At 36.8% G+C, this 16,682-nt stretch overlaps 1 protein-coding gene across 4 annotated transcripts in view; it reads left to right on the top strand.

Annotated features, from left to right (window-relative positions):
- The window catches only part of LGR5 (leucine rich repeat containing G protein-coupled receptor 5), a 93,515-nt gene that overhangs the window by 63,871 nt on the left and 12,962 nt on the right, over positions 1–16,682 (top strand). The window contains exons 5-14 of one of the 4 annotated variants that reach the window (XM_074902866.1): positions 1,381–1,596; positions 4,310–4,381; positions 6,965–7,033; positions 9,940–10,011; positions 10,810–10,881; positions 10,989–11,057; positions 11,205–11,276; positions 14,140–14,205; positions 14,415–14,486; positions 15,376–15,447. In XM_074902866.1, coding sequence (XP_074758967.1) covers positions 1,381–1,596; positions 4,310–4,381; positions 6,965–7,033; positions 9,940–10,011; positions 10,810–10,881; positions 10,989–11,057; positions 11,205–11,276; positions 14,140–14,205; positions 14,415–14,486; positions 15,376–15,447 — 852 coding nt within the window. The remainder of the gene's footprint in view (positions 1–1,380; positions 1,597–4,309; positions 4,382–6,964; positions 7,034–9,939; positions 10,012–10,809; positions 10,882–10,988; positions 11,058–11,204; positions 11,277–14,139; positions 14,206–14,414; positions 14,487–15,375; positions 15,448–16,682) is intronic. The other 3 variants (XM_074902870.1, XM_074902868.1, XM_074902867.1) reach the window with 3 other exon arrangements.

Here is a 16,682-nt window from a genome sequence, read left to right as displayed (position 1 = left end):
TCTCTGCCGACTGACATGTCAGTTATTAAATTGAAAATTTAATTGTACAAGGGCTTTGACACTGAACTTTATAAATTTGTTCCAACTGACCTTGTCTCAGTTATTTGCCAGCCTGGCACAGAGCCTTAGCAGTCATTATTTGTTCTCATGCAGTAGGTAGGAGCAGCATGGAACAGGAGATAGAATGGACCTGACATTTTACATGACTGTAAATGAGGAAGCAGCTTTAAATAAAGAGATTAGTATGCTCACCACAAAGAGTATTGATTTCTCTCAAACAGACCAAATTTAGGTTGCACAGAATTACTTCTTTGTACCCTGGCTGTGGCTGTTTGTTCTGTAGTGTTTTCAAACATCTATTTAGATTTATTTCTGTTTCACTATTCATTTAATTACTCTTCTCTACAAACATCTTCAAGAAAGGTTATAGAGTGTGGCTTTCATGTTCTGAACAAGGTACAAGTCACTACAAAACATAAAAAGCAGAAAAAGTGTGTCAGAGTACAGATCACCATCAGAATGTTTCACAAAGTTACAGAAATCTGAAGCACGCTTTTAAATCTTTCCCTTAAAGCATCACAGTGGGAAAGCAAAACAGAGCAAAACCAAAAGCCAATGAATATATGACATAGTATTTCTAATGCCACATCTGCAAAAGGTTCGGTAGATTTAATCCTTATTTACACAAGTGTGAGAGCAAGGTATCACCTGCAGACTCTGAAGAGGTACAGTATGCATCTGAGCTCCCTCTGTTGGCTCTGCAGCAACCTAAGTGTATTTAAGAACTTTGTTTTCAAAATAAATACATCGCATTAGCAATGCTATTCTCTATTTTAAAGAAGTTTTCCTCCACTACTGAAAAATGTGAACTTCAGTGCTCATTAGAATCTTTGGAATAAACCATATTTAAGAAAAGGTAAGATGGGAATAGAAACTCATAAGTGAGTTTTATTTTTGGCTCTTAGAATGGGTGTCTAGTGTATGGAAATCCAAATCATCTTGCATCTCAGTGATTTAAAGGTTCTGAAAAAGAATCTCTGGCTGAGTTGCTTGCACTTTTTTATCCCATACCTTCAAATAATTGGGAAGGGCAACAAATTTATACCTGGTCTGTAGAGAAGCTCTCAAAAATGATCAGTGTGAACTGTCAGTGAGTTGATGGCTCCAAAGGAGAGCTGTCTGCAGAGAGCCAGCTGACAAGGAGACTTGTAAACACAATGTGAGGTCTCAGGCGTGAGGCTGCAAGCAAGATGGAAATGAAAAATGAGTGTGGCAACCCATGTCCATCCTTTGGGGTTGTGTTCTTGGTTGTAACTTCTGATAGCCATTGTGTAAATCCACTGTTCTTTTCTCAATTTTCTCTATTTCTTTTTCTCCTAGACGTCTGGATGCCAACCACATCAACTATGTGCCCCCCAACTGCTTCAATGGCTTGGTCTCCCTTAGACACCTGTGGCTAGATGATAATTCTTTGACAGAAATTCCCGTCCAAGCTTTTAGAAGTTTACCAGCACTTCAGGCAATGACACTGGCACTGAACAAAATTCATTATATACCAGACTATGCTTTTGGAAACCTCTCTAGTTTGGTAGTTCTGTAAGTTTTATTGATTGCTTTTTAGACACAGTCTCAACTTCTTTGCAGGGCGTTAACCTCTTGCAGATGCAATGTTTAATTTAGAAGTTGCTTGAGACAACCTTTAATAATTAAATATTCCTCTAGTCCCTCCACAGTTGGCAAATTATAGGAAAATAGGTTTATACACAGGTTAATTAAACATCTGTTTTGTCTTACAGTGTTAGTATTAACTTTATATCTTGAGGCTATAAATCTGTAGTTTCCCTTCTACATTTGCACTAGGCTTCTTGGTATTCCTTTACCAAGAGGTCAATTTTGTTTGCTGAGGAGTGTTATTTTTGAAATGTAAATTAAGTTTTCTGGATTGTGAATGTACTACAAACTAAAAAGTTAAGAAATTGTCTTGGAGAAGCAGATTTTTTGCACCTTCCTACAGTTAAGCTAGCATTTGCTAAATCACTTGTTTTGATGTAGCTTAAAAGTTTCCTTCTCCAATAATGAACTGTGTAAAGGAATTAAAAAATCACCCTATTTGGTCAGCAAAACAAACAGGAAGAGGTGGATTGTGTGCCCTTCAAGATTCTAAGGCTGAATGAGGGAAGATTAGAAATAGGAAATGAACTGAAAGTTTTCTTGATGACTTGGAAAGAATGCTGACCAGTAGAAGAGGTATGCATTTCCCTTCATAGAAAGTATATGTAGTCTTGTATTTTGTTATGTGTGCATACCAGTTCAACTAAATGAAACATGCGTAGTTCACACTAAAGACTGAAAGATATGCCGTGGAGTGTGATTTCAGCTTTTTATCTTCTGGGAAAAGTGGAAAAAAACCTGGACTGGCTAGAAAAACTCTTTGGAGAAGTTATTTCAGGATACTTCGGAAAATGTTAGCGTTATTAAAGAGAATATAATATATTCAAGCTTTACAAGCTGTCTGAAATCAGTGTGTAAGACATTTTAGCATATTCTATTCTAGCCCCAGTGTAAGCATTGAACCTGGCACACACCACGGTTCTTTATTGACAGTTATAATCACCATATCTGTTAGTGCTTAATATATTCATATAAGCATATAGGGCACCAAAAATGTGGGGTAAACAACTGCTTTGTGCTGTGAAATCTTTGCCTTCTGTTTACATTAAATATTAATCCCATTCTAATTAAAGAGTGGATGGACTTGTCATTTGACTAAGGTTCTAGACTTATCTCAGCAATGCTAAAGACAAGAGTCTGTCTTGAATGTCATTCTCTAGATCCCTACCAGAAATGTATTGATAAGACGACAGTTAAGAAATGCAAGAGAAAATTATTTCTTTTCTGCTCAATTAGGTTTCCTTAATTTAGATCTGCCTTGCTTATTTCTAATCTTCTGGGCTCCATATTGATTACTAATTGAATCATTCCTCATGACCTACAAGATGTGGTATTTTTTGCTCATCTAAATCTTTGTGTGTGGTTCTGCTTTCTTTTGTTTGCTACTCTATACAGTCTGGCAATTTTTCAACTCAGTGCAAAAATGCATGGTCAGTTGGAGCAGGTTTGAAGCTCTATCATTAAAGATCCAAATATAATTGGAATTTGGAGATGCACTCTTCATGCTAACTAAAGCATTAAAGGTCAGTGTAGTCGTTAAAAACAAAAGTTGATTAGGTTTCTTCCTAGTAAAGGAAAAAGACACAGAACATTTCCATTTTGCCATCAGAATCCCTGCCTTTTATGGACAGGTAGACTCAGTTTCTGTAGGTTCTGCAAAAGAGAGAGCCTCTCATCTTTAACATTATTTTCAGAGCAGAATAAAGCATTGAAGGAAAGTGCCTAGCAGCCCCTCATTCACAGATCTTTTCTTTTAAAGTACTACTCACAGTTTCCCTCCACTATTAGGGGTAGAGTGTCAAGAATAAAATAAAAGGAAAAATCTGCTAGGAAAAAGGCATCCTTCTTAAGAAACAACCTGAAGTGGCTCCAAGTTGTATCTACTCGCATTAATGAGCTTCACACAGAGTGGGGTTTTTCCACGTCAGCCTAAAAGACTTAGAAATAGGCAGCACTGTGAGCCTTCATGCAGGGAGGTTGGTTTAAATATTCAACAAAATTACTTCCAATTGCTAAACATTTGAGAAAGTAGTTGTTGATTTTTACAGTTTCAAAGGAAGGCAAGATACAGCACTTATAAGATTAGTTAGTTTACTCATCTTAGTAAAGCTATGACTTTTTTGTTCTGCGGCTTTGTGTATTTTTTCATTTTGCAGACCTAATGCCAGTTTGCTGTCTGCCATATTATCCATCTCTTCATCTGCTCCGGTTCTGTGCCATACTCTCTAACACCTCTGAATATGCATCTTCCAAATATGCACCTCACACTCCACACAGTTTTTAAGACAACATGTTAGTTAACCATCATTTAGAATATGTCTACAATTTCTCAGTATTCAATATGCAAACCCCAACCTGGAACTCCAGGATATACACTTTTTAAACAATATCTAGGTGGCTTTAAAACAAATCCCTTCTATGAAACCAAATGGAAGCCTGTGTGGGTGGGGAGATACCCGGAGAAAGGGGGGAAGGCATTGGAGGTAGATCCTGTACATGCTCTTGCAAAAGCATGACTTGCATATAATCAGTGCATGCCTGAAAAAAAGTTTCTTTTCATTTAACCATCAAAATGTTTTGCTTAAGTCCACTGTGTGCAGTGTGCTTTCCTGACTGTGTGCTTAATGTTCCCCTACAGACATCTCCATAACAATAGAATCTACTCCCTGGGAAAGAAATGCTTTGATGGGCTCCACAGCCTAGAGACTTTGTGAGTTGACCTCTTATTTGTTTCTTTTTTTTTTTTTTAGAGTGTTTTCATTAATATTCTGAAAGAATAAAAATAGCCTAAAAGCCATATGAGGTTTTTGGCTTGCCTGATCACTACAGGATCTAAGTGATGGTTTACAATGACTCTATGTAGCAAATCCTATTTTTTACTATAAAACTAGTTTGCCTTTTTAATAAGCATTGTCAATTGATAAATTGTTTGAAGGACAATTGAAAACTGTACTGAGCGTTGAAAAAGAAGTGGCTATTAATGAACAGTTATGTTTGCCTAATTTAGTACTATTTATTTGTCTTGTTTGATCAATAAAGCTGATAGCTAGATTGGGAAATTGTCACAATGAAAAACTTTAAAATTAAGAAACTGTCTCGCCATAGAGCAGGGTTACAAAATTAGATGGTTTTATTTTTTTTATCCCTGGAAATAGCAAAAGTGTCAGGTAGCCAAATTATGCACGTGTTTTACAAGAGGAGGAGTGTTTCAGTTACATCCAAGGTTTTGTGTTTGAAGAGCTCTGATAAAGAGTAGCACTGGTAAAGACTAAAATTTCCTCAAGTTTTCACCATAGTTCTGTTCAGAACAATTCAAATTTTCTTGAGTTTTCTAAAAAAACCCAAATTCTACAGAAGAACGCCAAACAGGAACACAGTGCTGATGGTTAGCACAAAGTATTTCACTGCAGAGTCAGTTGAATAAAGATATTGTCTGCTAGAGTAGGCCACAGACTCCAAAAATGCTACAGGGATGGTAAAACCTTGCGTATCCTTCCCCCTGGCACTTGCCACAGTCAGCTGCATCATTTTCAGAGGTTTTAGATTGTTCACCCAGCAAGGAGAGAGTCTAAAAGGCCTGTGATGAGGAACAAATAGACAAAGTTTCAAACATGAATAATACTAGTCTAAAGTTGACTATTTGCTTTCTCATCCATAGAACTATGTACTGCGCACTTTCATTAAGATCAGAAAGCAAGAAGTTTGGGACTTTTTTTTTTTTCCCACTAGTTTTGATTACATTGATCCCTTGCCACTGAATTGTGATTTTACAGTTTTGACTTTTAGCCAGCGGTGAGTTGAGAGGAAGTCCCTTAGTGTTGCACCAGAAAGGGAGACGGGAAAGGGAGAAGGAAAACATAATTGTTTGTTTTGTTTTTTAAAGTGAGATTCACATGGCACTTGGGGGAAAAACAGAACAATGGAGTAAGTAATTGCAAACCCAGTCCCAGCCACCTGGCATGAGAGAGATGAAAACATAAAGGACAGACAGGAACCTGAGAATAAGTGTAGGTGCAGCCACTTCACTGCAATAGGAGAATGTAGCACTTGCCTCAAGCACAGTAGTTGCATATTGTATAGACCAGTTTCCAGATAGTTTCAAGATAATCTAAAGAGATCTCATGTAAATGATGGACACCAGCTTTAAGATCATTTGTTTTATTCGATGCATAGGTCTGGAAATCACATGTGACTGGAGGGCGAAAACAAACCATACATGACTGTAATCTCTTTTTGTCAATAAGCAGGAGAGAGAGATTTACAGGCAGGAAGGAAAGCCTTGTTGAGTTCAGACAGCAGTTTCCTGCCCGTATTACTTCAGTCTGATACTATTTCAATTTCAATCTGTTGTAAACTCTGAGTTGTGTTTTGCCTCTTCAAAAAGGCTTTTGCTCAAGTTTTTCAGACTATATTCTTCAGAAAGCAGTGCCAGAGAGCATCACAGTAAACTGGCATACCTCAATTTCAATTTCAGGTGTCTCCTGAATGCTAAAGGATGCGCATGTCACGCTGAGGGTAGTAGTAGGCTTATAGTCCATTCAACCTACCAGAATAAAGTCTTATTACCACTGCAGCATGAGCAGTTCTAAAAGGAGAGGTGACTACCCTAGTTGAACTACAGTTTTTACAATTTGTGTGGCTAGAAACATTCTCCTATGAATATTGAACATTAACAATACAGTTAATGGTAACATTGAACTTACTGTATGTTTTCTCACTTGTTTTAGACAGAGCAAGATTACCCCAAATCGTTTTTACCCTTCAGGCTCCAGTATCTCTTATTTTTACTACTTAACCATTGGGAAATATCTCTTCAGAGATTTTTTTCATCAGGAAAAAAGAAAAAAAAGAAAGACTAATACAACTAGACAGCGAGTCACAGGCAAATGAAACCTTTATAGTTAGCCATGCAAAATGCCCCTTGCCATACAAAGCTGTTGAATATTCTATTTGAAAGATTTTTTTTTCAGATTAATACTTTCAAATAACAAGAAGGATGGGCAATTTACAAAATAGCAAATCCCTTAATGGTGTCTGTATCCGTGTATGTTTTCTTTATTGCAGAATAGCTAAGATATAACTAAAAATAGGATGCTAATAAAAAATAGGAACGATAATGTGCCCTAAATAGAGTTTGTTGGAAAACATCCATACACTTTTGTGGATTTCCTGGCTTTTAGCTGTATGTATTTATTCAATGCATGGAAGGTGATATTTCATTACAAATTCCAACAGTTCTATGTTATCCATTATGCAGTGCATAACCTAAATAATAAAATCTATTTTCACACAGAGATTTAAATTATAACAGTCTGGACGAGTTCCCCACCGCTATCAGGACACTAACAAACCTAAAAGAACTGTAAGTACAGAGCTCATATTAAGAAGGAGGATGTTTTGTCTAGCATGTGATTTTTTTTTCTAATGCTGATGATTTTATCAGTAATCCTTAAAAACTGATAACCTAGGAAAAACTAATAAACATGCCAACATGCGTAAAAGATCATTTTTAACATTCAGTTTAGCGCATTCAGGTTCTGACAGCTTCTGCTTTTATATTGCATTGCGCAGTGTGTTTTTTCCAGCACCTTCATCCTTGGACTACAGTAAATAATAAACACAATTAGTGTACTTTGGCTCCCAAACACAACAGTTGGATATTGCAAACAATCCAGTATATCACAGCCTTCTAGTCGAAGAAGAAGTTGTGGCACCCTTATTAGCCCGTCAGGTTTAAATGTCTTTACCTTCTTCCCTCCCTCCTCACCATTAAATTAAAGCAGTTTCTTTTCAATATAAATAGTCCTTTGTAATGCTGTAAATAAAACACTTCTGGATGCACAGACATAGTTTGCTTATAAAAAAATCAGCAATTAAGCTGGCAAAGTTTATTGTAAGAAACAGCTGAATTATAAAAATTGAATGACATTATATTCACACATCATACACACAATGTACACATCAGTGCATATGTTCAGAATTATTTCCATTTGAATTATTTACCATGTTATTGGTACCATCAGCACAGATTTTTGAAAAAAATAGGTAATCATATACTAGTTGGACACAATGGTACCCTTGCTATATCACAAACTGATCTCAAAACTGCTTTAGGTATCCACCTGTGATTTTTTCCAAAGCAAGGACCCCCAGGCAGTGATGACTCTAGCTCAGCACCTCCAGTGCTGGCAGAGTGGGGCTCTGAAGGAGGGAGTGGGGCTGTGAGTTTCTCAGCCCAACTATTCTCAGCTGCTGTTAAGCCATCTATCAGCTGAAATAAGGGGTATGAAATCCAGTGGCCTTAAAGGATTGCCTTTTTGCTGACCTCTGGAGTCAGTAGCCAAATGTGAAACACCCAGGTGTGCAGGAAATGCACCTTGCCCAGTCCAGCAAAGTGCCTGATATGCTTGAGATTACTTACGGGCCCCTGTAGTACTTCACTTCTAAGTATCAAACATACTGTTTCAGATGAGCTCCTAGGTGCAAGAAATCTTTAGAGTGTGAAATTGCAACTTCACATCCTAAATGCAGCACCGACTATGAGATCATGTGCTTCAGTGCTTTGTTTGGGGCCCAAAGTTAATCTTATAAACATGAGGTTGTACATGCCCTGCTGTTCTCACCCAGCTGAGAGCCCAGGTCCACAGAGGTTCAGCTCATTGCAGGGCCACCTTATTAAGGGTGTTTCTGGGTGGGACCTCATTTCTCTCTCAGAATTTGTGCCTCCAAGCAACCATTCAGAACTGGAGATCTGCTAGCAAGTGGCCAGTGAGTCAGGGCCATATCTGTTTGATACTATAGGGACACCATTGCCCCAGATACTCTGCACTACAAGGTCTCAGCTGTAGGAATAGTTCTCTCTCCCAAGTAAGTGGGTATAGCTGTTACCCAAAGTTAATGTATATATATTGTTTTCGAGACTGGATTTTGAAGATACCTATAGATGCATTTTTCCCAGTGTGGCCTTAAGATATTTTTTTTTACCCAGGCTGTGAAGTGCCTTCAGTTCAGACAGAGTGTATCACTTGGGTACAGTGCCCCAGGGCAGTCTGTTCCGACCAGTTCAGAAGTGCTTCAGGCTCTTCTGTGCATAAATGCACCGGAATCTGCTCTTGGTTGATGATGGGGCTGCTCCCTCCCTCTGACTTAAGTCAGAATGGTGATGGGGGGCCAGATACTGCCCTGGGAAGTAATCGTGCCATTTCCTTATCTTTTCTGCCATGCAAGGAATCCCATTCAATACAGCCACGAAACCAGCCTGTTTACTGGTTCTAGATTAAATGGGATCCTCATATTGCTTAGAGTCTGAATCTACATGGATGCAGTTTTTATTGCATGCAAAAGAACTAGAGATTTAGAGCCTTGCTCTGTGGCTCATCAGCAGTAGCACAGTGCCTAAACAAGTAAAGCCAATAATGTGGGACCTGTTCAAGTAATGACCAAGTGTGCTTGCATCAGTGAACAATTTGAGGCTTTCTAAATGCATAAATTTAAGCTGGGAAGCCTTTTTCATACCCGACTGAACTAATGGGAGTTTCCCACACAAATCATCATTGTTCTTTTGAAATCTTAGTTGTATCTTTTGTTTCTCACAATGGAGAATTACTCATATGAATAAAATCCAGTAATTAATGATGAGACAAACATTTGACCCTCTATCCAGCAGGCACAACTACACTGGATAGTTTGTTCACGTCCACATTTAAAATATTTCAACAAAAGGTGGTTGTAGGAGGCTCAACATATTACAATATAATGTATAAAATCGTTTACATGATAAACTTGTGCAATCCATTATTATCCCATCAAAAGAAATAATTGCAATTTAACAAGTACAGGGGGAAATATATATACTGTTTTATTGTTATTTATTTAAGTATTAATATTTAACTATTAATGTTACTAATTTGTATGTGTGTCTGTATATTTACATTAGATCTATATACATACAAACATAGATTCATAAATACAGGACATAGAGCTACAAAGCATTTTCCTACTGAGGGCATCTGAATTTTAAAATGCCATTTTGCAGTTTACTTCATCAGAATGGTGTTTTGTTCATTTAGAAAAGTGCAGAATTCCAGCTATTTTGTTTTTTTTCTTTTCTTTTGCTTTTTTCAGTTCCATCTTGTCCTAGAAAACAAGGGCATACCTTTACATACAGACACTTTTCTTATTACAAACAAAAAAAATTGTGCATTGTGAACACAGATTGTGCCTTCACTTTTTTTTTTCTTACTGTGTAAACCATTTTTCCTTTTGTAGGGGATTTCACAGCAATAACATCAAGTCAATACCTGAGCGTGCATTTGTGGGTAATCCATCACTTATTACAATGTAAGTGATACGAGTCTTTCAGTGACTCTTATTAGAGAATGTGGAACTAAGTATTGTATTTGTGGCTAATTGTCAAATAGCTCTTCTTGTGAGCATACTGTGTAGCACATCATTATACAAGCAAACAAGTTCTTATCTTTCCATCTTCATGGATGCCCTGTTTAAGGGAAGTGAATAGTGGTCTCTGCCCTTTGACCTTTTATTTGAACTATTTCTTCTAAGTCTCTTAGCATTACTGTCAATGTAGAAGCTAGCAAAAATTACTCTTGATGGATTCCAGTCTCAGTTCCCATTGTCTTACATGAGAATGCATTGAATAGGCAAACCTCAAAATAAGAAATTGTAAAATAAATGTAAGAAAAATAGTGACTCATTCTGAGCAATATTATCCTATGAGCAAAAGCAGTGTGACTTCAAAAGTGAAAGGGAACCTCTTCTGAGTAGGTAAAGTTCTGACTTCTTCACCTGCTGACCTTAAATTTGTCTCAGGTCATAACAATATTCTTCATATTTAGATTCCTGTCTTTGCAAACCTGGGAGGAAGAGGGAATATTTTGCTGACTGGCTTCTGGGTTTTAAGCTAAGAGAACAATGACTAGTTGAATAATCAAAATGTGAAATGTGGTTGATAGATACAGATGAGTGGATGAGAATACCCCAGAGATTCACCTCTGCTACAATCAGAGGTGCACAGTCTGTGATTCATCGTGGAGAGTTTACTCATTTGTTTATAGTATATGTAATATATTTAGAAACTTAAAATATTTCTCATAAAATCTTTTTATCCTCTTTTTGCAGACATTTTTATGATAACCCTATCCAGCTGGTTGGAAAATCTGCTTTTCAACACTTACCAGAACTCAGAACTCTGTATGTGTTTACATTTTTATTTTAAATGCCTTTATATATTGCAGTATTAGAGTTGTCTCACACTTCCCTCACCTCAATTGTATTAAAATTATGGGTTTGAATTCTAGGACTTTAAATGGTGCATCACAGATAACAGAGTTTCCTGATCTGACAGGGACTACGAGTCTGGAGAGTTTGTAAGTGCTAGAGAAGTATTTTTGCTTCGTTTTATTTTCTTGAGTACTGACTTATTTTAAAGAATGTCCTAAAAAAATATATTTGTTTTGCAATCTTTAAAAAGTAATCTATTTTTTTCCTTTTTTTTAAATAAATACTTTCAACAGGACACTAACAGGAGCACAGATCACCTCTCTCCCCAAATCAGCTTGTGACCAGTTACCTAATCTCCAAGTGCTGTATGTTTCAGTAAGATTATTAACATTACATTAATACAAGAGATTAATGGATAAATGAAATTAGTATGATTTTTAAATTACCCAGTTACTGCTATTTCTGTGTATCACGTTACTTCCTAGGAAATCAGCTGAGGGAGCGGGCCCCCATGTTACTCAAAAAGTTCACAACCCCCACGTATCAGTCAGGTTTTCCTGTACGTTGCTGAAAAAGATAATCACTTTGCCTATTTTTAGGAAAGGGTAAAACAGTTCTTGATTTTGTTTAAAAAACAACAGAACTACCTTATTTTCATTCATTCTGTCTCTCCTACAGTAGTCTGAGGTTTTTTTCCTCACCGAGGAAGATAATTCAGTGAAGTAAATGGGACATATAAGTAAGGAGTGCAGTTTTAAGTCCTTGTAATGCTCCTCTTTTAGTTTCTTTTCCAACCAGACATAAGTAGCTGACTGAAATTTTAATAGACTGTTCCTTGGCATAGTTGGCATAGTTGGGGCATAGATTTTATACTAAATAACCAGTATTTTATAGCTTGGAAATTTCCTTGGAGTTTGCTTAATTACTAACGAAAGTAATCGTGTCCTCTTCTTTGAGAATGAACCAACAGCACTCCTCTATGTATTACATCACTAGGAAGGTATTTGGTATTAGTTCTCCGGCCAGCATTGAAATAGCACTAATTGTAACACATTATTTGAATACCGGCATGACTGTCATGAACATTTCCAGAAAAAATTAAGTTTTAGTTGATGGACTCAATATAATCATTTCCAGAATGACAAAAGACAGAAACAGAGTCTGTTGCCAGAAGTCTGCACACAGACTCAAGTTTAAATATGTCCTGTATTATTCAAAACCAATAAATAATCTCAAAACAGAAGGCAAATAAATACTATAGTAATTAATAACTTGTGCAGTTCATAGTAGAGTAGGACTGTCCATTGGGAATTCACATTTTTTATTTTTGAGTATCACCCTGCATTATTACAGCTGATATTTAAAGGGGGGGGGACCAATTTAACAGCAATTCCGTGTATTCAGAGTTGCTCTTTCCCCTGTCCAATCAGATTGGAACAATTCTGCCAAGCCCACATTTAGGTTTGCACATTAGTTTTGCCTGTGCCTTAAAGTATAACAGTGTGCTGAACTCCACAAGTTTACCTGGAGACTGTGATCTTGAAGGATCTTCCTGGCTCAGATACATGCACAAACGCTTCTTTGAAAGACAATTTGTGCATCCTACCTAGCTACCAATACTTCCAAGTGTGGATTAATGTGCAGGGAGGCTTCTTGGGTGTCTGTGCACCTGCAGGGAAGGTGTATGTGAGAACATGGTTGCAGGAGTAAAATATTTCCTGGAGTTCTAACAGAAACTGAGGGAAGAAGGGTTTTGATTTTGGGTTGGAGGTTTTTCTGTGTGTGAAGAAGGAATGTCGGTATACACAAAATTCAAGCTGATTACATCTAAGAAGACCCAAGTCACAAATCTGGACATATGACAGAATAGCCACAGTCCACCAGACATACTAAATGTCTTTTACCTTGGACTAAATGCCTTCAGCTCACTTGAATTATCCTCTGTCATGTCTGATTTGGACCACAGAGTACCTGTGAAAAATAGAAAAAGGAGAAGCTATAATCTTCCCTGCTGTAACAAAATATATATCTATATCTATATCTATATATCTATATCTATCTATATATATATATATACTGATGATAGCCTTTATGCATAGTAAAAGCAAAGTAGAATACCTTAAAAACACACACAGTCATTATTTGCACCACTTACATAAATCAAATATGGAATAATGTAAATGCCCCTGTTGAAATAGAAATGGTGAAAATAAAACTTTAATAAGGAAGCAAATGGGTGGAGATGAAGCAGTTTTAAAGAATTTGAAACAGGAGTGAAAAGAGATTACTCTTTTACATGATAATATTGGATAACTGTGGAAAATAATTTTTTCCTGATTATAGGCATAAGCTTTTTTTCTATATTCTTTTCACTAATAAATTTCCCATTCAGTTTTCCCCGAGCAACATATATATATAGGATGAGACTGTTGGGTGGTTGGGTGGTGGGGGTTGGTTTTTGGTTCCTTTTTTTTTTTTTACCTCCAATTTCTGCAAATTGCCTGGGCTTGGTTTTGATTAGTTATATTATACTATAAATCAGTCCAGATGTTTCAGTTATTCTGTAATTTGTTGAGTTTTGGCTCAAGTCTTTTTAAGGGTTTTTTCCTCCCATGTAGTGATTGATTTCAAAGTTAGTTCCAATTTTTTTTTTTAACCATTTCCCTCAGTTATAAGATATAACAGTCTGAGCATCAGAGGCAATAGTGCTTAATTAAAAGCATAGAATAGAAAGCTGATTACAGTCCATTGTGATTATTACCAGAAGATACAGGATCTTCTCTGAAAATATTTAGTAGATTAAAATAAATAAATCTGTGTTTAGTAATTATTTTAAATGGTTTAAATATTTGTCAGAATTTAAACATGATGAATATGAAGTCTGTGATGTAAATCCAGTATTGTCTATGAGCAGATGGTCAATATCGTTACTATAAAACACTCGGCAGAAGTCTACACTTCAGGCAGGAAATCTTCAGACAATGCAAGGAATTTGCAAACGTAGGATATGGAGTTAATACATCTTCCCTTTTCCCCTCCTCTTTCTTCCTCAGTTAGAAATCAAAATCTGACAGATGAGAGATGATAAGTGAGTTTCCACATTTCTGTTCTTCTGTGAGTGTGGATAAAAAGAAGTTATTTTAAATTGAGCATGAAGGTAGACAATGAAAGATCTTTTTCTTTTACTGTTACTTTGATGTTAATCTTTTCTTTTCTTGTGTATTACAGGGATCTGTCTTATAACCTGCTGAAAGATTTACCTTGTTTTACCACATGTAAAAAGCTCCAAAAAATGTAAGCGTCAAACTACCCTAAAAAGCATAAAAATAAGCATCTATATATGAATGTGTTTGAAGATCATTAACTTGGTTATTGCTAGCTGATTTGACATATCCCAAATACATACCCTTACAGTATATTGAAGTGGATCATAAACACAGTCTAAAACACCCCAAGTCCTCCAGGTGTCTTTGAAACTGAGGAGATTCTTATTGCTATTTCAGTGACTTGCATCACAATGAAATCGGTGAAATCAAAGCAGACACGTTTCAGCAGCTGGCTGCTCTTCGGTCTCTGTGAGTACAGCCCTAACAGCCATTCACCAAGGTTCTTAAAAACATGGGGTATACTGTCGGCTCACTACATATCCCAAAACATCCTTTTTTCTGCTTTTCCTCACTTTGATCTTTCACCCGTTAGGTCATAACTGTGAAAGGAGAGCAAACATTGTGATGTTTAGCATTTGCAGCAATGAATCCAAAGGTGTAAACTTACAGCTATAAAAGCTGTTACTTCTGAAGGTTTCTGATGGAGGTGGAAAGAGACACTGAGCCAGAGATGGTGTCTGTTGGCAGGTTCACATAATAATCAGCTCTAGGTAGCATGAAATCTTCTAATAGAGAACAGCATCTTAAGAAATAGAGTCCAGTCATGTGTGGGTTTCTAGTTTTCACACAGATGCATGTGCTAATCAGAGTAATTTTGTCAAGAAATTACTCATGGTTTTAATTTCGCAAGATCAAACCCATACATTTTTTTAAGAGTTGCTTTCAATCTTTTGGATTTTTCAAGGGCGGTGAGGATTGAGATTAGGAAGTTATGCCTATTGACAGTGGATTTGCTGTTCTTAGTCACATCATGAGGACCTCTTAAAGTAGTCCATATACCCCACCCTTCTTTCTGCTGCCTTAGGAAGGTGTGAAGCAGATAGAAAATAACTGCCTTAGACTGTGGAAGGCATTAAGACGTTTTAAGAAAGTTGTCAGTTTAATAACTAACACCATTAACTGACTAACATAATTTTAAAATGGAAAAAAGATCTTGCACTGTGAGATATGCAGAAGTTTATTGAAAATATTTGCATGTCATTAATACCTTTTTTATATTTGAGCAATCTATTCAAGTGTATGAAAACTTCCATATTCACTTAGTGGGTATGTAATTTTCCACTCACTTTTCTTGTAGGAATTTAGCTTGGAACAAAATTAAAGTTATTCACCCCAGTGCCTTCTCCTCTTTACCATCTCTGATCAAACTGTAAGTATTTGTATATTTTCTACATTCAAATTGTCACATTTTTCTTGCAAGAAAGTACAAAAATGTAATAACTTGGTGCCCCAGCAGAAACTGAGGCCTTCTCTAGTCTAATCTTCCAGTCTTTTGAATCTGTATCTAAATGATTGCTTTCTTGTACTTCACTAGTTCCCACAGGTATTATGGCAAAGGTGCATATAACACTGTGTAATGAGAGTGATTTGGGGTCCATGAATAATAACAGTGCATCTGCCTTTCTTCATTCAATTTGTTAGCAGTTTAGCCTCTTGTATCAGAGGGGAATATTTCCTGTTATCTGTGTTTCAGGATGAAGGAACTGAATTTAAAATTAAATAAGGAAAGTTTTCCAGTATGCATCTTTATTTCATCATTCCTCATTTGATGGAATAGTTTTTCTTCTTTAGTAAGGTCAGCCAGAGTAGTTAGTGATCAAAATATCAGCAGCCAATTTTGCAGGCCTTGTTCACAAGCACTTCTCAGTCCTTAATAAGTTTTTCCCAATTCTTACTGTCATCGTAATGCCTCTTTAAGGTGAATCCCTGAGACACTGGGTGTATGGGGAAGATGTGAAAAAAAAATTCCTCTGGAATCATCTTGTTGCACGGTTGTCACAAAGATACCCTGATGGGCATTTGCTCACAGATAATCCAGTAGTTGGTGGGATACCTACATTTGCAAAGGCGTATTCATTTCTGTTGATGTCCAAAGCCTCCCCTCTGAATGGTGCAGTGAAAAATGTCCATAAAGACAATGTTGTCTATGATATCCTGTTAAGGCCCTCCTCAGAAGTTTCCTAATTTGTGAGATGAGCAATAAATTGTAGCTTTGGTAAATAGCATAGAACAGTCAGAGGGGGTTAAAGAAAAAAGCCCTTTAACACACATACAGTAACACAGTGTACCAGTGTTTCCTGAAATGGTAGTCTCTAAGCCTGGTCTGACTGAAGTGAGCATTCATTTTTACCATTGTGGTAGGACCAGAATTTCATCTTTGGTATTTAACTATGTTGTGAGCAAGAGGACACAGAGTAAACCAGATAGGTAGAAGACCAATCTATCAACATACCTTATTTTATGTCTAGTTCTTAGATTTCAGTAGATAGTCCAAGAGACAGGAACTTTGCTGTGCAGCCTTGGGCATAAAAGCATTTCGGCAGCATCAGACTCCTCTTTGTCCTCCTTGACTGTTGACCATTTTAAGTATTGCAGTGTAGATAA

The sequence above is a fragment of the Athene noctua genome, chromosome 3, assembly GCF_965140245.1.
Source record: "Athene noctua chromosome 3, bAthNoc1.hap1.1, whole genome shotgun sequence".
Taxonomy (NCBI): Eukaryota; Metazoa; Chordata; class Aves; order Strigiformes; family Strigidae; genus Athene; species Athene noctua.
This window is presented reverse-complemented; position numbering and strand designations above follow the sequence as displayed.